General features: G+C 46.9%; 1 protein-coding gene across 1 annotated transcript in view; it reads right to left on the reverse strand.

Annotated features, from left to right (window-relative positions):
- Window positions 1–1,814: 1,814 nt before the first annotated feature.
- LOC147700373 (uncharacterized) overlaps window positions 1,815–21,998 on the reverse strand; it is a 126,550-nt gene continuing 106,366 nt past the window's right edge. Inside the window, exon 3 of the mRNA XM_086935728.1 lies at window positions 1,815–8,197. Coding sequence (XP_086791854.1) covers window positions 5,177–7,117 — 1,941 coding nt within the window. The 5' untranslated portion in view covers window positions 7,118–8,197 and the 3' untranslated portion in view covers window positions 1,815–5,176. The remainder of the gene's footprint in view (window positions 8,198–21,998) is intronic.

A 21,998-nucleotide genomic window follows, 5' to 3' on the forward strand; every position in this document is an offset into this window, starting at 1 on the left:
CCTCCGACCAGCTTTAAGGTGAAAGCTGAATGCTGTGCCTGTCAGCGTGAACGCTCAACAGGCTCGTGAATAAAGTGCCTTGAAGCGTTGGGAATATTTAACAGCGCAACAGCGACCTCTGACAAGCTTTAGATGAAAGCTGTGCTTGTCAGCGAAGAATAGCTTAATCTGCGCTTCATTCCCATAGGCTTAACATCGGCTTTGCATTGGCTTCAAACAAAGCTTATGCTCCTTTATTGAGGAAACTGCCATCAAACCAGGTGCACAGCGTCGCTCCTGCGCTTATGTTCACTCTCAGGATGCCCTCTCATGACCTGAAGCTCCAAAGACACACAGCTTGGCTCTACAGCTGAGAAATGACGGAGCGCTAAACTGCAGGATTAGCTGGAATACAGTAGGTGGCGTCAAAGCTGTATATATCAGCAGCTGACAGTTCTCCTCTGAAGGCTTCTCCGCAAAGTCTCTCACACGACTCTACATAAGGAGAAGTGAGACGGCTGCACAATTACTCAGGCACCGTGACAATTAATTAGTAGGCATCCGAGATAACTTAGGCTAAATCGCCGCTCCGTTCAAAAGTCTCCCAGTGGCGGCAGTTACTAGTGAAGCGTCACCTCTTTGACAGTTCACGGAGCGAGGCCCTCCGCAACAATAAGTTAAGCACTGGCCTCAATTATAATACTCCTTCCGTAAATGTCATATGTAACACCTCAAGGAATCAATAACTCTGATATGCGGGACAGTCTAATTAGCGCGCCGTTCACCGCAATCTGTCCTCCGCTCACAATGATACACTGCGCACACTTTAAGGATGACTCACGGTTACTTCTCAGGCTGGTGTAGTGGCTCACGGCAGTGCTGAATAAACGGGGTAAGACCAGGACCTGCCCCCCGCGCAGCCCCGTCGCCAATTTGTTAGAATAAAACACAGCAAGCAGTAGTTGAGGAAGAGCTGGTTTAATCACGTCTTGGTCTCTCGCACTCCTGCGCCTCACCGCAACGTTCTATCACAGACGCCTTGCTAACATTCCAGAGCTCTGATAACACGGGAAGGGGAGGGGTGTTGGAACATACCATTATAGACAAACAGTGAAAAGGAGATTACAACAAAAAGGTTAACATTTATTGAACAGTCTTTCTTCTCGTACAAGAGAAATGTATTGCCACAATTGCAAGGCTTGTTATTATAAAAAATACGTACAGTAAGATAAGTATTGCGAAATAGAACTGTAAAAGCATTGATATGGTTTCTTAGCCATACAATGGTTTAAAAGTAATAAAACATATATACATTCTTATATACATTAGGCTAACATACTCAACTGGTGCTTCTAACTAAGCCTACCCCAGTGTGCCTGACCTAAGCCTAACACGTGGAAGGGGAGTAAGTAAGTAGCTTTAAGTTAAGTTGGTTTTGCCAAGGTTTGCTTCAAGAATTCTCGTCTAAGGGTTTAGTCAACACCATACCTCTGAATAGAATGATGGAAGTCTGGTATTTCCTTCAGGGGGCACTCAATATCCCAGTCACCCGCGAGGGCAGACCGGAAACGCTGGAGTTGGATTTCTCTGCAGGAGAAAGGCAGCGGCTCTCTTCTCAGCGCGTCAGGAGGAGGAGGGGGGACAGCGTCCGCGGCAGCTGGAATCTGCTGTGCTCTTCGCAGAGGGACGGCTGTTCAGCTTCTAAGCGTACCGCACCATCGTTCGCGCTTTAGCAGCGATAATGGTATCAGTAGCTTCACCACCAAGGGACAGCAGCAGCAGCATACTGCCTGCAGCAGCAATGGGATGCACAACAGGGTGCACGGCAGCATACAACAGCACGACAGCTTATTGCTTAAGGCAACGTTGGTAATATTTATACCTGACAGGTGCCGGGTTTGACGCAAGTTTGCTGGACATAAGACGTCAATTAAAGATGTCACTAGGAAGTGATAGCTATCAGTTGCTCATTAGAGTTCCATTACTAATCAAAACACAGCAAGCGGGGATTTCCAGGTTTGCTGAGTTTTTATCTTGTTGAAGAACTCGGAGTGTTAATCTAGGAATATCAGATAGTGACTTCTGCTCTGTCATTGCACTAATTGGTTGCAAAGGAAGTGGCAGAGAACTATGCTGGAATGTGGCTCTGTTCGTGTGAGGCCAGAGATGACTTTCTGAAAATCGCACTTGAACGGTTATGCCAATATAGGGAATAAATGGATTTATAGCCGAATAGGGGCATAAGGTCACAGTATCGATCAGGAACCTAGATAAACACGCAACATGATCTGTCGTTGAGCGAGAGAAGATGGAGCGGGCGGAGTGTACGCCGTCGCTGAGTCCGTAATGGCCGCCATCGGGGCGCTTCATACGCAAGTCAACGCCATCATCCACAAAATGGTCGTAACAATTGAGACTGTGTGTTTGAGACCGGATTCCGACCCTTTGCCAGACCTGAAACACGTTGTGTTACCCGCAAAGCAGGTTTCACCTGAGAAAGAGGGCCCCGTGCGGAAACCACAACTGGTGTCTTTTGTCAGCTCACGAACAACAGCTTGCGAGCTCGGAACTACTGAAAACTCAACATATTCAATAGTGATACCGCCCATGATGGTCACAGCCGATCTTTCACTCCAGGAGCACGCTTTCAGTATTTATCGGATTGATTTCCCATTTTTCTTCCCACATTTGGTTTTACTACGTTCTCGAGGCTTACTGTTGGTGGAAGGTATCTCCGTTTGATTGGTGGACTTCGGGTACTAAAACTTTGGACGCGCTCCGAATATAATGGTTTTGACTTTCTTGAACGTTTTGACTCTCCTGTCAATATGGTGGTTCTAGCGGAGCTCGCTCGCACAAAACATCGGAAGGGCCAGGGATGAGCTGGACTGTATGGGTTTGCTATGTTAAGGGTTTATAGAGCGCTCACATCACCCTGGGGCATCGCTATAAAGACTTCATTGCATACGGGACTTGCTGCCTATACCGATGCGGGAGTCGGGCGGTTTTTATAACTTCCCCGATTTGTTTGGCTAGTAATTTCTACTTTTTACAATGTTTTGATTGTAGGTAGGGGTCGTTTGCTTCTGGCGGGGGGGGGGAGGGGAGACCGGGAGCCTGTATGACATCTCCTCCTCCACTCTTTTCCTACTTTTAGGACTTAGTTAGTGGGGCGACAGGCACGCTGCTAGTGGGGTCAGGCCGTAGCCATCTGCAGGGGTGCAGGGAGGAGGGATGGGGGGTGTTTGTTTTGTCTTTATTAAGTTTCTATGGCCTTTTTTCTTTCCTTTCTTTCTTATACGAGAGGCGGGTTGCTTATCCTGAGCTCATCTTTTTGTCATATCCGGGTGTCTACTCTGGTCTTAATAATCCTGATTTGTGGGTGGACAGGCTCTGAAGGCTTCAGCTTAGCGGGTTGCTGAATGTGATATCCTTTCTCCTGCCGTACCTGCTAATGTCGATGTCTCAAACTCCTTTAATTGATCTGTACCTCATTAGTCTATTTGCCTGTTCACCATTGTAATGTGCTCAATTGTATGATACCAGATATGTGTACTATTTCTCTTGTTTTTTTCTATTAATAAAAACATATTTAAAAAAAAAAAGATTGATGTAGCCTATCCTTAACACACTATACTCTTCCATTTACAAGCATGCATATTTGCCAGATCTGAGCAATGACATAAGATCATACCTTAATAGAGGAAAATCACATAGGAGCTAATCCAGTAATATGGATGGGGTTCTGGAGGCATTCATGGGTCTCTATGAAATATGGGTTTCATCAACAAGTGAATAGCCTCAAACCAGTCTGCAGAGCGTTACTATTGGGTTTTCTTGATTTAATACTCTGTTGATAAAAATTCACCTTTATACAGATTTCACTTAGTTTTTAATAAACATTCCCATTTGAAAAACGATACCCTATTCAAACCAACTGCCATAAAATAATCATGTAATATAAAATATATAATATAAAAAATAGAAACTAACATTTATGACATGACCATACATTCCAATCTAAGGGATCTGCTCATATATACAAACCACATCGCCTTTGGCCTTGTTGTTTATAACATCATCAGAACCCCATGATGAAAATGTGCATTGAAATACACCTGGGCCTTAATGTTTACATAATTCATTAAGGCTTCCAACATCCCCATGTACACGAATGGGTTAGAAAAATGCGCCCCATGGTCAACAAAGTTTAAGGTTACCAACATACCGAGTAATAGGATCAAAGAGCTATCTCTCCTTACAGCATGCACAAGGCAACTTCCACAGCGGGAGAGTGATTTCAACATAATATTGTGTTTTTCCAAAAGCTAGAAAGCACAATTATTGAAACATACCTGACATTCTCCTGGTCTAGACACTGTTTCTTCATAAACCGTATAACTCTGCATGCTGAATGGTGAAAGATGCCCTCCCACATTTACTGTAGCAACATTTTTTTTCCTGGATATGTTGTGAAAACAACTTATAATTTCAAGACAGCCTGAAACACATCGTATTTGATGCTTATGTATGAGTTTTTCTGTGTGTATATATGCTCATGCACATGTAGTTGCAAAAAAGCATGGAACCCCTTCTCACAATCATCCAGATGTTATTTCCTCTTTGTGTGTTCACTAACTGACCACTTTGCGTAAAAAATCATAAAAGCCATTCCCTTATTTACATTTGCAGGAGGTATCTTACAGTTTATGAATGACTGAAACAGCCTAGATATTTTTTGTTGTTTTTCCTATGTGTGATTGCTGGTGGCATTTTAGGTATGTTGAGCTAGCAAAGCCCATTCCACCTTCACTGCATTGGTATGATTTGTCTTCCGTATGCCTTCACACATGGATGGTTAGAACTGATGCTTGAGTAAATCTCTTTCCACATCCACTGCATGTGTAGTTTTTTCAATTTTTGTATTAGCTGCTCACCCTTTAGACACATGGATTTACTAAAGCTTTTTCAACATTCACTGCATTTGCATGTTTTTTCTTCTGTATGCAATTGCAGATGGATAGTTAGACCTGATGCTTGAGTAAAGCTCTTTCACATTCTCTGATTAAAGTTTTTCCCCCGTGTGTCAGATGGTCGCTCTTTGGATGCGTGGATTTACTAAAGCTTTTCCACATTTACTTCAAGTGTAGGGTTTCTCTGCTACATGCATTTACAGATGGATGCTTAGGATTGATGCTTATGTGTAGAAATTTCCACATTCATCCATGTGTATTGTTTTACCTGTGTGCATGCGCTGGTGGCTCTTTGAAGTTGCTAAATGAGCAAAGCTCATTCCACATTCACTGCATGTGTATGGCTTTTCTCCTGTATGCCCTCGCAGATGGACGGTCAGGCCCGATGAGTCAGTATAGCTCTTTCCACATTCACTGCATATGTATGGCTTTTCTCCTGTATGCCCTCGCAGATGGAAGGTTAGGCCCGATGAGGTAGAATAGCTCTTTCCACATTCACTGCATATGTATGGCTTTTCTCCTGTATGCCCTCGCAGATGGGAGGTCAGGCCCGATGAGTCAGTATAGCTCTTTCCACATTCACTGCATGTGTATGGTTTTTCTCCTGTATGCAATCGCAAATGGACGGTCAGGCCCGATGAGGCAGTAAAACTCTTTCCACATTCACTGCATATGTATGGTTTTTCCCCTGTGTGTGTTCGCTGGTGGCTCCTCAGATGTGTAGCTCTACTAAAGCTCTTTCCACATTCACTGCATGTATGTGGCTTGTCTCCTGAATGCCATCGCATATGGGTGGTTAGGTGTGTTGCTTGGGTAAAGCTCTTTCCACATTCACAGCAAGTATATGGTTTTTCTCCTGTATGCCAACGCAGATGGCAGGTTAGGCCTGATGCTTCATAAAAGCTCTTTCCACATTCACTACATGTGTATGGTTTTTCTCCTGTATGTCTTCGCAGATGGTAGGTTAGGTATGCTGCTTGTGTAAAGCTCTTTCCACATTCACTGCATGTGTATGGATTTTCAACCATGTGTGTCAGATGGTGTCTCTTTAGTTGCGTAGCTGCACTAAAGCGCTTTCCACATTCACTGCATGTGTATGGATTTTCTTCTGTATGCCATCGCAGATGGAAGCCCAGGCCTGATGAGTCAGTAAAGCTCTTTCCACATTCACTGCATGTGTATGGTTTTTCCCCTTTGTGTATACGCTGGTGCCTCTTTACAGATGATAAACAAGTAAAGCTCTTTCCACATTCGCTGCAGGTGCATGGTTTTTTCCCGGTGTGTGTTAGCTGGTGGCTCTTTAGAGTCGCAGCTATCCCAAAGCTCTTTCCACATTCACTGCATGTGTATGGTTTTTCCCCTGTGTGTGTCAGATGGTGTCTCTTTAGAGTTGCAGATATACAAAAGCTCTTTCCACATTCACTGCATGTGTATGGTTTTTCTCCTGTATGCCTTCGCAGATGGATTGTTAGGTCTGATGCAGTAGTAAAGCTCTTTCCACATTCACTGCATGTGTATGGTTTTTCTCCTGTATGCCTGCGCAGATGGATGGTTAGTGCTGATGCGCAAATAAAGCTCTTTCCACATTCACTACAAGTATAAGGTGTTTCCCCTGTATGCATACGCTGGTGACTCTTTACAGTTGATAAACGAGTAAAGCGCTTTCCACATTCACTGCAAGTATAAGGCTTTTCTTCTGTATGTGTTAGGTGGTGGCTCTTTAGATTTGAGGACGTACTAAAGCTCTTTCCACATTCTTGGGATCTGTATGGATTTTCTCCTGTATGCTGTCGCAGATGAATAGTTAAATCTAATGCTTTAGTAAAGCTCTTTTTACATTCACTGCATGTGTACGGTTTTACTCCCATTTGTTTTCCCTGATGGAACTTTAGTTTTGGTAAATCAGTAAAGTGTTTGCTACATTCCCTGCAAGCATATGCATTATCCCCGGTGTATGATTGCTGATGGATCTTTAATTTTCCTGAGAAAGTAAACCTCTTTCCACATTCACTGCAGGTGTAAGTTTTTTTTGTGTGCATTTGTTGATGGAGCTTTAGGTTTGCTGAGAGAGTAAAGCTCTTTCCATTTTCGCTGCCTGTGTCTGTGTGTTCTGCTGTATGCGTTTGATATTTGCCACACAGAGCCCATGACTCATTAAAAGTCATCTTACATTTATTACACCTAAATAAGTTTTCTGGTTGGCAGTTAGTGGTGGCAGTGTAGGGATTAGAAGTTATTAAAACTCTTCTAACAAACAAAGAACCTTTATGTTATTTATTTAGTTTTTGTTAGTTAATGAACTCTTAGTTGTGATTGCTGATGAACCCTATTGCCACATTCAACATATCCTCATGCGTTTTCCCCTGTGCATGGTTGGTGATGCTACTTCAGTAATGAGGAGAAGCCAAAGCTCGTCTTACGTTGTGTGTGGTTTTTTCTTTGGAGTTTAGAGTCTAAGCATCAGTTATATTTTGGCATAAATTATGTTAATGTGTTTGCTGACTGATCATTGTGGTTCCTGAATCACTAACTATATTTTAATCTTCACTAGGTATTTGCAGTGTATCTGTTCTTGCATGGCTGATAACATATGTATTATCTTCCTATCAGGAGCTGTGTTTTCAACTTAAACCTCACAGCTTATCTAAATAGTCTGTTTCCTGGACAATATTTATGAAGTACACACAAAGAACAAAACTCAATACCAAGTCATTATGCTATAGAATAGTATTCTGCATTGCAAGTAGCCAATCACTTCTTTCTTTTAACTTTCAGATGTCTGCTTCACGATTCATGTTTTGTATACCTATGTTTTGTATACCTCTTTCTACGATGGTAAGGTCCAGCCAAAACAGCGTTTACACCATAGGATTGATATTGTCATATTAGAGAGGGGAGCACTTTTTAGAACTACCTGATCATTATCGAAGATAAAGGGTGGTATCTAGCAAGTTTAAATTTTGAATGTGTTCTGCCAATGTAATTTTTATGATTTTAATTTATTTGGATGTTTTGGGACCAGCAGCATAGATGCACTCAGCCTCTTGAAGCCGCCGGATTGCACTTGATGTTCCTGTAGGATACGTCTGTTCATGTACGAGATTCTCTGTCTCCTACTGAGTTGTTCTATTTCGCATTACTGTTTGTCATCATTTCTGGTTCTTCTCGAGCATCAGATAGCTTTCCAGTATTGTCATGTTTTCTTCAATACTCTTCATCTTATTACAAGTTCAGGAATCTCCTCTCTGTGGATACAAAAATACCTGTAATGTCAAAAACTATAAGCAGCAAAGTGTACACTATGTCTCTGAAGAAATGTAAAAAAAGAAAAAGAATTCTAACACTTGAATAAATTTCAGCCACCGGTAATTACTCTAGGTTGCAATGCAGTACATCTTTTTAGCTCACTATACCACTATCGACAATAATCATTCTTATGGAAATCAGCATTCATTGATCTTGCTGCAATAAAATAAGAACAGCCCAATTTGGAGAGAGGATGTAGCCTTACGGCTAGAGGGGTCGACCTCAAAGCTGGGGAACCGGGTTAGTGTCTCAGCAGCAACGCTCAACATCCTGTGATTCTAGGAAAATCACATAATCTCCTTGTGCCCAACAAAAATTAAAATGTCCATCCGTAACGAAACTGGTGCTCATGTAAAGAGCTCGGATACCTGATATCTTCGGGTCTAGTCTGCGCTATATAAAACACTAAGAAACATATATATATATACCAGAGTCCACATTCATTTGAATATTCACATATGCAACACCACATAATGCTGTTGACCTTGGTCAGTGAGTTGTGGCTTAAGTCCTATGCCACAACAAGTTAATTAATTAATACATTTCACTTTATCATGTTGATAGCTTAGGAAATAATGTTATAATAAAAATAAAAATACAACAGAATAATTTTCAGGACAAAAAACAAATCCTAGAGGGAAAATGAGAATTGGGTGGCATGTCAAAGTATATGATGTCATTATGTTCACTGACAAAGACAGCGGCCAAGCAATGTTTTCATGATCTCAAAGCGCGATTAGAGGGGCTGCCACCTTTCAGTGTATTACTGCTTCCTGCTGCATGCACAGAGATTAGCCATGTGTTCAATAATGGTGGGTTTAAAGTATCTGCAACTGAGGCATACCTGGCGGGTGCAACACATTGATATGGAGGGCCTCCCAGAGTATGGCCTGTTAGAAGGGCGACTTTTGATGGGAGACTTTGGAGAGAAAGCAGTGTCGTGGACTTATAGGACAATCATAAATAATACACCAGACCCAATGCGGAAACTGAGATTACACTGGGAGGCGGACCTGGGAGACATAGAAGATCTAGATTGGGAAATGGCCCTGATGCACCCGAGGGAGGTGGCCATTTGATCACGGCTGCAATTGATTCAGTTTAAGGACCTGCACAGAATGTGTTATGACAGAGGCCGACTGCATAGATGGGTAGAGCGAAGTACCCCAATTGCCTGTAATGTAAAACCATGGAAGGGATCTTCTTTCACACTATTTGGGGATGCACACATGCACAGTTATACTGGGGCACACTTCTGAAGGAATTGGAGCTTATATTGCATGAATCAATGCCCCCAGATCCTGTGTTCATTCTGCTGGGTATACCCACGGAGACTGATCTCCCCAAAGTAAAGCTGATGCTGCTCCAGCTGGGTCTGGTAGTAGCCAAAACAGACATGGCGAGGGCTTGGGGAGCGGCTACTAATCCAACACTGGAGGAATGGCGGAGAGGGATGGACATGAATATGTTTTTTAAAACATTTTTTAAATTTATTTATTGCGTTTTCCATGAGGACAACAGTATATAAACAGTAATTCAATTCAAAATAAAAGGAAGAACCCCCCTCCCGCCAATCTGACTTTTGCTGACATCACTGGTCTGACAATTGCATTGCTTCCTTCACTCAAGTTTATACACAGCCATTTAGCCAACAACCCAAACCTGGGCAGGCGGCGCTCAGCGGCACACTGCAAAACGAACATTAATAGAAGATAGTGCGTGTAGTACATAAAAGCAAGACAAGAACGGCTCTCAGCATCCCAGCCAGGTCTCCCTCTTCACCATGTAAACACCATGTCGCTATGACTCTGCAGTAGAGCAGGCTTCTGCTTTATTACCCAAGTAAGTCTGATACAGTCCCCAGAAATTTTTAGGTCTGCTAGTGGGGGGGTTGGAGCTCGCTATAGTTCTCCGACTGCGTGCAGCAGTAAAGCATGTAGTGCGCCCAATGCTTGGGAGTGGGCAAAGGGCCGCTCATCCAGCAGCAAGCAACCACACTTTGGGCTATGAGCAGGCCCACGTCAACCAATCTCCTTATCGCCCTCAGGAGTCTTTTGGTGTATCCTAGTAGGGCTACCAAGGAGTCAGGCGTGATGGCGACCCCCGTCAATTTGCTAATATCTGTGAATATTCTCTCCCAGTAGTCCTAGACACCGGGACACCGCCCGGCGAGGTGCAAAAAGTCTGCATCAGGGGCATGACACTTCTCGCAATTCGCGGATTCTCTCAGGCCAGATCGATATAACCTCGCCAGGGTGTAGTATACCCGATTGATACATTTAAAGTGTACCAGCCTATGCCGGCCATTGAGGGAAATTTTCCTAGTGTTGGAACAGCAGTATCGCCACATTTCATCGTCAAGTGCTATACTCAGGTCAGTCTGCCACGCTAGTCGCGCCTTAGTGTATGTGTGTTCTTTGTGTGTCTGTGAAATTTTATACAGTTTAGACAGCAGTTTTTGGGGAGAAGCCGTCTTGAGGACATAAGTGAGCTCCGGAACTTCAGGGGGTTCCGCCATGTCTCCACCCAGTAAGTCGCTGAGGGCTCGGCGTGCTCTATGAAACTGGAATCGCGTCAGGAGAGGAGGTACATCGCTGGCTCCCAAGGCTTTATTTATTTATTTATTTAAACATTTGTAAAGCGCTACGAAGGCCCTTGGGCATCTCGGCGCTAGTATCCGCCAAATTCAGCCCTACAGGAGGATGTGATTATTGGTCAAATAACCACGTTTTGAGTTGTTTTCGAAAGGACCATAAGGAGGGGCTGTTCTTTATGAATAGTGGCAAGGAATTCCAGAGCTTGGGTGCTGAAACTAGGAATCTTCTGTCACCCCATGAAACCAGTTTGGTACGGGGTACTTCCAGCTGGAGGAGATCAGAAGACCGCAGGGACCTAGTAGGCCGATAGGGAACAAGTTGTTGAGTGAGAAAGGCTGGTCCCTGGTTGTGCAACGCCTTATAGACAATGCACAGAGCCTTGAACTTAGTTCTGTTCCTGATGGAGAGCCAGTGCAATTCTCTGATGGTGCCTGAGACTGATTGAAATTTGGGGATGTCACCCAGCAGTCGGGCAGCAGCATTTTGAATGGTTTGCAGCTTATTGAGGACTTTCTCTTGGGAATTCAGGAATAGAGCGTTGCAGTAGTCCAAGGTGGATAAGACCAAGGACGTAATCAGGATTTTGCCAGCTGAAGTAGGAAGGAAAGGGAGGATTTTTTTTAATGATTCGTAATTTGTAGAATGCGGAGGAGCCAATCTGATTTGCGTGGGGGAGAAAAGTGAGACGGTCATCAAACATGACACCTAAGTTCCTCACTTTGCTGACCGGAGTGGGGGGTGAACCCATGGACTGTGGCCATCAGCGGGAAGACCAGTCTGGGGACAAGTTTCCAAAGATGACCACCTCGGACTTATCCGAGTTCAATTTAAGGCAATTGGAGGCCATCCAATTCCCTATGGCCTGCATGCCCAGATTGAAATTATCGGCCATTTTTTGGCCTTCATTTCTGATGGCCAAGACCAACTGGGTGTCGTCAGCGTAGGATGTAAGGCTCATCCTGTGAGCTCTGATGGTATTGGCAAGGCCCGACACGTATATATTAAAGAGTGTCGGACTCAGGGATGAGCCTTGGGGTACTCCGCACGGCAGGGACAGGGTGGTGGATTGAAAAGGCCCTATGGTGACCACCTGAGTCCTTTCGGCAAGAAAGGATGCCAGGAGAGTCTTGGCCTTGTGCTTGATCCCCAGATCTTCGACACGGTCGATCAAAATAGCATGATCGACCGTGTCGAACGCTGCTGACAGGTCCAGCAGTATCAAGACTGCTGTGCCACCGGCATCACGAATGATTCTGATGTCTTCTGTGGCCTTGATCAGGGCCGTCTCTGTCCCATGATGTTGGCGAAAACCAAACTGAGAATCATCCAATAGATGATGGGATTCTATAAAGGCTGAGAGTTGGACATTTAAAACCTTCTCGACAACTTTAGCCAAAATAGGCAAATTGGTAATCGGTCGGTAATTTTTGAGCTCGTTCCTATCTAGGTTTGGTTTTTTCAGCAGCGGCTTAAGTAATGTCTTTTTTAGATCAGAGGGATAAACTCCTGTGTTGATCAGAGTGTTACAGATAGTAGTGATAGCTGGGATCAGGACTTCCAAAACTGGTTGCAATACTTTAAAAGGGCAAGGATCAAGGGCAGAGCCTGATTTAATGAGTAACAAAAAATCCCTGACCTGAGGGATAGAGACCTCCTCAAACTGAGAGAGAGAAGGACCAGCTATGGAGGGACTCGCTTTCTCAAGAGCAGTATTTAATGGCATTTTTACGCAGTTTGCGAAGACAGCATAAATGTCATTGACATTGTAAAAATAGTTGGCCAATGCATCACAAAATAATTGGGAGGAGGGGGGTTGTAGATTGGTTTAGTTTTGTTTAGTGGTCTCAAACAAGGCTTTGTTTGAATTTTTGGAGAGCTCGATTTTTTCCGAGAAGAACTTCTTTTTAGCATCTAGGATCATATTTTTGTATATGGTAACCGAGTGCTTGTATATTATTTTGGCCTCTTCGGAATAGTGTCTGCGCCAGTTCCTTTCATTCCTCCGACACAGCTGCTTCTGTGTCCTTAGTGTTTCCGAGAACCATGGGGCAGACGGGGATGATCTGTTTCGGGAGCTTTGTTTTAACTGGACCAAGGAAGTGGCTGCGGATGCAACCCAATCATTATATTGGGTAATAGCGAGATTAGGATCATGTGATCGAGGCGGACTGGTTTTAATCAGAAGTGATTGTAAGCTATTGCTGTTAATATTTTTCCAATCCAGGAAGGTCTGACGGTGATTACCATTTTCCATGGCTGTTCCTAAGGCATAGCTGGTTAGGGTGGCCGTTATAACAAAGTGATCTGACCATATGGTGGGGAAAATGGCAGAGACCTGGAGATCGTTTAAGTTGGAAAAAATGCCATCCAGAGTATGGCCTCCTTCATGAGTGGGGGCTTTCACCCATGCTCCCATGTCTTCGCAACCCCGTTGCAGAATAAGTCGCCCGCAACCTTTATATTCAATTTCTGTAAGGCAATAGCCACCCCTTTCTCCTGCAGCGGGGGCAGCCATCTGGCCCAGTCTACCCGCATCACGGGTGAATACAGCAGCGCACCATCTTGCGCCTGCAAGAGGCTATGCCATGCATGGTTCGGTGCCGTGACAGAGTCCAGTATTCCCGTTCTGCGATCCACCGGCTGGAAGATCGTATGTGGGAGTGGAAGAAGGTTGACAAAGAGAGTCTCCATACGCACATGTGGAATGTCCCGGTCTCCATGGAGCCAAGTATGCAAATGCGCTGCCTGGGCCACTCGGTAATACCGTTCTGGATCCGGAGCGCTAAGCCCCCCCATGGAGTAGGGTAAAGTGAGAAGCGACCATTTAGGGCGCGGCTGTCCACCCGCCCAGGCTAATTTAATCATTTGTTGTCGTAGCCGTGAAAAGAAAGAACTGGGGAGGACCATTGGGATAGTCATAAACAGAAACAAGAACCTGGGGAGCACAACCATTTTCATTATGGATATGCGGCCCATTAATGACAGCAGGAGCTTACACCAGGCCGTTACATCATCCTCCAGCTTGCTAAAGGCAGTGCCGTAGTTAGCTCTGAAGAGGATCTCAGCGTCTGTGTGGAGCTGGAACTCCAGATATCTGACCGTGTCAGTGGTCCACTGGAGTGGGTACTCCATAGGAGTGAGTTGTGTGATAGGAGTCAAGGGGAAAGCAAGTGATTTGGACCAATTGACCTTTAAACCAGAAAGTGCGCCAAAGCGAACCACCTCTCTAAGTACCGAAGATAAGTTATTATCAGGGTCACGAATATACAGTAGAGTGTCATTCTCGTACATTGACACTATAATCTTATAACCCGGAAAGACTATGCCCTCGTTTCCAAGGTATTCTTGAAGGGCGCATGCCAGCGGTTCAGCCACCAGGGCGTAGAGGAGGGGCTAGAGCGGGCAACCCTGCCTGGTGCCTCTACTGACGGGGAAGGAGTCGGTGACCAGGTCACCCATACAGAGCCGAGCTCGCGGAAGATGATATAGTGCTCCCACCATCTGTAGGAAGGGTTGACCTAAGCCCATGCGCTGCAATACCATACGCATAAGGGCCACTCCACCGAGTCAAAGGCTTTTTCCATGTCGAGAAAAACAGCCAACGCCTTCCTGTCCTGCTGCACATGTTGTATTGTGCCCAGAACCGTCAGAATATTGTATACTAGATTTCTGCCAGGGATAAATCCAGCCTGCTCCAGGGCTACCAGTCGTGGTGCTAGGAGCGCCAAGCGAGTGGCCAGGACTTTGGCAAACAGTTTAGTGTCAACATTCAGCAGGGATAGAGGCCTATATGAGCTACACGCATCGCAGGGTTTTCCTGGTTTCAGTATGGTGACTAGGCGGGAATCTCCAAGTAAATGGAGGAATAGACTTTCCCGGGATACGCAGCTCCAGTAGCACAGGCGAGTGATCCGACAGGGGCAGCTCACCTGTGCTACCCCTGTCGGATCACTGCAGCACTCTGCAGTCTCTGATTTGTCCTAAGCGAGCAGCGGGAACAAGCCAATAGTCTATCCTAGTATGTATGTTGTGATAAGCGGAGTAGTGTGTGTATCCCCCCTGTTGCGGATTACGCGTGCGCCACACATCCTCTTATCCCAAGCAAATCATCGCACTCTGCAACTCAAAAGCGGCAGCCGAAGGCCTACGACTAGGACCCGCCGACCTATCGAGGGCAGGGTTCAGGACGAGGTTGAGGTCTCCCCCCACAACACGCATTTCGAGTCATAAAGTTTGGCCCTGGCAGCAGGGCCTGGTAAAATTCAGGTGAGTCAAAGTTGGGGCCATATGTATTAATAATGATGAATTCTAGGGAGGGGCCGTTACATTTGGATATAACAAATCTGCCCTCAGCGTCAGCAACTAGGGTCTGCACTTGTAGTTTAGATTTCGGGTTAACCCAAGTCAGAACACCCCTGGCATTAGAGTTAAAGCCCGCTGCAGAGATGTTAACCTCGAGTCCCCTACAACGTAGCATGTGACTGTGTGTGGGGAGATGGGTCTCCTGGAGCAGGGCGATGTCTATGTGTTGTCACTGCAGATAACGGAGGACTTTCCTAACTTTCCAGTGGTCATTCAGGCCTCGGACATTCCATGTGAGAGCTTTAAGTCTGGGTACGTGGGAGGAATCGCTCTCTATGTTCAAGTCAGCCATACGAGGATACCGCTAGGCACCAATGGAGTGAATCTACGTCAGTGTCCGATACATTCGCAATGTCATAAGTTCACATTCCCCAGAAGAACTAAACAGTCCCATCCCCAACTAACTCGGCCCCCCACCCACAGCAGACCAACCCCAATACGGCCTTGCATGGCTACACCCTCAGTACCCCCCTCCCAACCCCGTTACTAAACAAGAAAAGCCCCTCTAGAGGGCAGAATGTGCATACAGCATGGGGGCCAAGGTTGCCAGGCAGTCAGTAAACCAACTGAGTACACTATCCGCCTGAGGCCGGCCCCGAGCGCCGCCGCCATGAGGTCTAATATCAGCTGTGAGTATCAGTCCAGCACCAAATAACCACCAAGGGCGCATGCGAAGGGTATGCAGCGAGAGCAGCCGCTCCCAAATGTGCTGTGCGCACCTAACAAGAATAAGAATACAAACAAACAACAGACCCCCCAAAGCCCAATACAGAAGTACATATGAATTTATTTTTATTTATTTTTTTATTTATAAGCGATTTCTAAAGCGCCTGGTGACCCAAGGGCATCCCCGCGCTATACAACTTGAAATCCTATTGAGGGGGAAGGAGATCGAAGGGTGTTATTTGGGAAACAGATGGGTCTTAAGATTTTTACGGAAGGCAAGGTAGTTGGATTCCAGTCTGAGGGCACGAGGTAGTGCATTCCAGCCCTTGGCCGCCTGAACGGAGAATTGTCTGCCTCCTGTGCGGGCTTTTTTGAATCTGGGGATGCAGACTAGGTTCTCCTTTTGAGATCGTAATGATCTGGTTGCTGTATAGGGTGTGATCATTTTACTTAGGATCGCTGGACCAGATCCGTTGTACAGCTTGTGTGTTGTACACATTGCCTTAAAATGCACCCTTTGGCGCACGGGGAGCCAATGCAGGGTTTTGAGGGCTGGCTTGGCGGATAATCTGGAAGGGGTGTTGGTAATCAGGCGTGCTGCCGCGTTCTGAGTCCGCTGGAGTTTCGTGAAGGTCGCCTCGGGGGCTCCCAGATAGACCAGATTGCTGTAGTCCAGACGGGACAACACTAGACCCTGGATAAGGAGCTTTCTTGACATAGGTGGGAGTAATGGCAGGATTTTACGGGTCGTGCGCATGAGTCCAAAACATGTGCCCGAGGTCTTGGTTGCCTGGGTTTTCATCGTAAGCTGTGGCTCAAGCCACACCCCGAGAGTCTTGATTTCAGATTTAGGGGGGGGAATTTCTCCGAACACATCGGGCCATATTGTAGGCGGGATAGTTGTCCATTGCTTGCCGAGTAGCATTACCTCTGTCTTAGTCCCATTCAGTTTCAGTGAAGAGGAGTTCATCCAGCCGTGGATGTCTATGAGGCAGTTAGTTAGATTTTCAGGGTGGTCAGTCAGCTGGGACAAGGAGACGACTAGTTGGGTGTCGTCAGCGTAACTCACCATTTTGATGTTGAATGGTGTTACCACGTCCTCGAGGGGGGCCATATAGACATTAAAAAGCGTCGGGCTTAGGGAGGAGCCCTGGGGAACGCCGCTAGTGAGTGGGAGGGTGGATGAATGATGGCTGTCGTCCCACACTTGAAAGGTGCGTCCTGTAAGAAAGGATTCGATCCATTTGATGGCTGTTCCGGTAAGTCCTGCATTCGCCAGTCTATGCAGAAGGACACGGTGGTTAACCGTGTCAAAAGCTGCACTTAGATCCAGGAGGATCACTGCCACTGATCCTCCTGAATCCAGTAAGCTCCTTGCCTCTTCAATGACTGCGAGGAGTGCGGTATCTGTTCCATGGCCTGGGCGGAATCCCGTTTGGGATTGTCGGAGCAGATTATTTGTTTCAAGGAACTGGGACAGTTGGATGTTTACCAGTTTCTCGGTGACTTTGCTAATGCCCGGGAGTAGCGATATTGGTCTATAATTGGACAGGTCTGATGGATCTAGCTGGGGCTTTTTTAAGAGTGCTTTGACCACAGCACTCTTCCAACTGTCAGGGACGGTTCCATGGGTGAGTGAGCAGTTGATAAGGTCCGTAATGATAGGCACAATTACTGATGCTACGGTCTTGAGGAACCTTATAGGGGCTGGGTCCAGAGGGGATCCACTTTTCATTTTTGCTAAGGTTCGCTCAACCTCTGCGGGGGTGACAGGTCGAAAGGTCTGAAGTGATGGACGACAGATGCTTTCAGTCTGCTCGAGGGAAGTGCTACTTTCCGTGGAGTTAGGGGGGATGGGGGGTGGGAGGGAGGCCAGGATGCGGGTAATTTTCTCGTTGGAGAAGTTGGCTAGTTCGTTACTTCTATCAACTTTGGGGGTGTTGGAGGGGGAGGTGGTTGGGACCTTGGTCAGCTCTTTGACGATTAAAAAGGATTCTCGGGCTGAATTGGATGCTTCTTGTATTCGTGTGTTATAGTAAGAAGCTTTGGCTGATTTAATGGCCTCTTTGTAAAGTTTGACCGTGGCTTGGTAGGCTTCTTTGCTGGCAGATTGCCAGGTCTTTCTCCAAAGTCGTTCGGCCTTTTTGCAGTTTTTGCGAAGTGTTCTTAGTTCTGCAGAGTACCATGGTGCTGAGCCATGTTTGCCGTTTTTATTTTCCCTATTTCTGAGTGGGAGTACTAGGTCTAGGGAAGCGGTGATCCAGTCCCTGAATCTTCTGTCTGCCGTATTTGGATCATCAGCGTGAGCAGGGATGTTTTTTTCGAGGGTCAGAGTCCAATCGTCTGTGGAGAGTCTGGGCCAGGTCCTGTCCTTGCTAAAGGTGGGGGGTGTTCGGTTTTTCGTGAAAGTTCCAGGTATTTGGAAAGAGACCAAGAAGTGGTCTGTCCAAGGGAGGGGAAGAGCCTCCTTTGCCAGCATTGAGAGCGAGCTGGTAAATACAGGGTCTAATAAATGGCCCTTGCTATGGGTGGCTCCGGAGTTTAATAAACGGATATCGAAGGCCGCTAGGTCTTGAATCAGATCATAGGCTGCCGAGTCGGCCGGGTCTTCTAGGTGAATGTTCAGATCCCCAACTATTAAATAGTTCGATAAGGAGTGGGCCTGAGTTGTGACTAGGTCCAAAAGAGAGCAGGTGAAGGGGCCTGGGATGCCGGGGGGGCGGTAAATGAGGAGTCCTGTTAGAGAAGTGGTTGGATTGAGCGTGATGGTAAAATGCAAACTTTCAGCATCGGTAATCTGTGCGTCGTGGATTTTGCAGTGAAGGTGTTCTCGATGGATAATAGCTACACCGCCTCCTCTACCTAGAGGACGGGGTAGGGATTGAATACAATAGCCCTGTGGTGTGGCTAGTGCCATGTCTGCTTGTGAGTGGGGACCGAGCCATGTCTCCGTGAGGAAGAGTATATCGATCCCATGATCTTCTATGATATCGGCAATCTGAGTCGCATGTTTTGGGAGTGAACGACAGTTTAGAGAGGCAAGGTTGAGGGTGGCGGGTTTGCTAGGTCTAGTGGGAAGGGTGAGCTGGACTGGTTTGCATAGGGAGCAGCGAGTGAAGGGTCCCTTAAGATTATGAATGTAGCCACAGGAAGGTGGGGGGGGGGTCTGAGGCTCAGTAGATCTCTACGGGAGTACCTTATGGTCGGGTTATGGGAATCGGGCAGAGGTTCTGGCCCTGGGCCCGGTCGTGCGCGGACGGGCGCAGACGGGCTTGCCTTAGGCGCGCCTTCGGCGCGCAAACGGCGCTCCCGCTGCGCTCGTCCGCTGCGCTGGGGAGGTCGGCACATTTGTGCTGGTTGTAGAGGGCATGGCCTCGCAGGGGGCGTGGCTACACCTTTGCCGCGCTGGCGGTGAGGGCGTTTGCTCGAGTCTGAGCTCTGGCTGGCGCTAGGAATCGGCGCTTTGGCACAGGTAAGCCTGGATGGCTTTTGTGAGGTTAAAATTGGTGAAAGTGAAATAAATTTTTAAAACAGAGCGTAGCAATTACAAAATACCTCCGGCTTTCCGCCTCAGAGGAGTTCAGGTCAATGAGGAATCGTTGCGCTGTCAAGCGTTTATGTACTCGAAGTAATTGGTGGGCGTGGCCTCGCAGGGGGCGTGGCTACACCTTTGCCGCGCTGGCGGTGAGGGCGTTTGCTCGAGTCTGAGCTCTGGCTGGCGCTAGGAATCGGCGCTTTGGCACAGGTAAGCCTGGATGGCTTTTGTGAGGTTAAAATTGGTGAAAGTGAAATAAATTTTTAAAACAGAGCGTAGCAATTACAAAATACCTCCGGCTTTCCGCCTCAGAGGAGTTCAGGTCAATGAGGAATCGTTGCGCTGTCAAGCGTTTATGTACTCGAAGTAATTGGTGGGCGTGGCCTCGCAGGGGGCGTGGCTACACCTTTGCCGCGCTGGCGGTGAGGGCGTTTGCTCGAGTCTGAGCTCTGGCTGGCGCTAGGAATCGGCGCTTTGGCACAGGTAAGCCTGGATGGCTTTTGTGAGGTTAAAATTGGTGAAAGTGAAATAAATTTTTAAAACAGAGCGTAGCAATTACAAAATACCTCCGGCTTTCCGCCTCAGAGGAGTTCAGGTCAATGAGGAATCGTTGCGCTGTCAAGCGTTTATGTACTCGAAGTAATTGGTGGGCGTGGCCTCGCAGGGGGCGTGGCTACACCTTTGCCGCGCTGGCGGTGAGGGCGTTTGCTCGAGTCTGAGCTCTGGCTGGCGCTAGGAATCGGCGCTTTGGCACAGGTAAGCCTGGATGGCTTTTGTGAGGTTAAAATTGGTGAAAGTGAAATAAATTTTTAATGAATCAGAACAGTCTCACCATAAATCTGCAAGGGTGGCAGCCCGGCCTCGGGCCTAGCCGGCCCGCGGTGTGCCAGGGCAGGAGCAAGTGGGGCGCCAGTTCTATCATCAGTCCCGTGCCCGGCACGACTCATCCAAACAAAGTGGAGAGTCTATCATTGATCTCCACTGGGTGTCCATCAGACCGCTTCAGTCTTGCTCGTCAAGCTGACTCCCACTGACCTCAGCTTCCGCACGGTCGCCGTTATCCCTCCGATGCTCCTTGGCCCACCCTTTTAAGGCCTGCTGTAGAGATTTAGGATCTGTGAAAAAATGGGAGTGTCCTTGTCGGTTGATTCTGAGCTTTGCAGGGTATAACATGGCTTAGTCCGGCCCAAGTTCCCGAAACTGTTTCTTCGGGAACTTGCCTGTGCCTGCGCTCCTCCTGCACCCTGGCAGTGAAGTCCGGATATAAGGAGATTGCAGACCCCTCGTATTGCAGGCTCTTCTTGTCGCGGACTAGTCTGAGGGCTGTGTCTCTGCCCCTGTAATTTAAGAGTTTGGCTATGATGGGTCGTGGCGGGGTTCCCGGGCGCGGGCGAGGGCCCAGCGAGCGGTGCGCCCTCTCCACAATGAACACTGGTGAAAAGGCGTCATCCCCCAGTAGTGTGACCAAGAGCTTCTCAATGAATCGTTCCATATTGCCTGTCGGCGTCGTCTCCAGTATGCCGTGTGGCCCCAGGTCTAGGGGGGGTGGAGGGAGGGCACGCAGGAGACCAGCAGGGCCACCGGGGCAGTCCCAAGTGACTAGGGCCTCACCTCCATCGAGATCGCCACTGTCTACTCCCCAGAAGTAAGGAGCTTGGTGTTAGTCAGGCCTGGGCAATCTCCTTCGGCCGCACGTCGCAGCACGTTCCCCGGCATCCAGCACACTCGAGCCCGTGGTCTGGGGCCTGGTTCACGGCCCGGAGCGCGCGTCAGTAGTTGGGTCCGCGATTCAGTCTCCGATGCCTCCCAGGGTGGAATCAGCGCCAGCGGGTGTAAAAATGCTACAGGAAACACAGCAGAAACAGGATACATTAAGGATTTTAACAGGCGGCGTGGAGCTCAGAGATTATGCGGCGGCCATCAGTGTCGGCAAGCTCCACCCCCTGACATGTATATGTTGGGGGAGAAAACAACATACAAAGCAAGGGGTGCCCAAAAAATTTTTGGAAAATATGGAAGCCATGGCTAACCTATTATGGCCTGACAATCACGGATTCACAGTAGATCGGGGGAAAAGGGGATACCGGGGCGTAGGGGACGGATGAAGAGGGATCCCGTTGACAGCCAATATCCGTTGTTGATTATTTATGTACTAATATTCTTTGACCTCACTGTACCTGTAATGAACATAGAAATAAAATGCTTTGTATATCTGATGTGGTTTTGCAATGTGATTAAGAAAATGCAAATACATACATTCCAAAACAAAAAAATAATGGTGGGTTTATTAGGTTCAGCACAAACAGTTTAGAGGGAGGGCCGTTCTTAGTGTTTGCAACCTTACCATGAGTAATTAATTTGAAATGGCAAATTTCTTTCAACACTGTCCACAATCTCAAACAAACTGTATATGGTGGCATTAGATTTCAATGTGATACATATGATGCACAGATAAACCAGGAAGCAACCAGATCTGCTAATCAGATCCAAGTAAGAAGTGTAAGACTAAAAGAAGCTGACCTGAACAAGACTTATGCACAAGTTAAAACAAGTTCGTGAAGTGCCAGATTTAAAATGACA

Source organism: Lissotriton vulgaris, chromosome 8 (genome assembly GCF_964263255.1).
Source record: "Lissotriton vulgaris chromosome 8, aLisVul1.2, whole genome shotgun sequence".
Classification (NCBI taxonomy): domain Eukaryota; kingdom Metazoa; phylum Chordata; class Amphibia; order Caudata; family Salamandridae; genus Lissotriton; species Lissotriton vulgaris.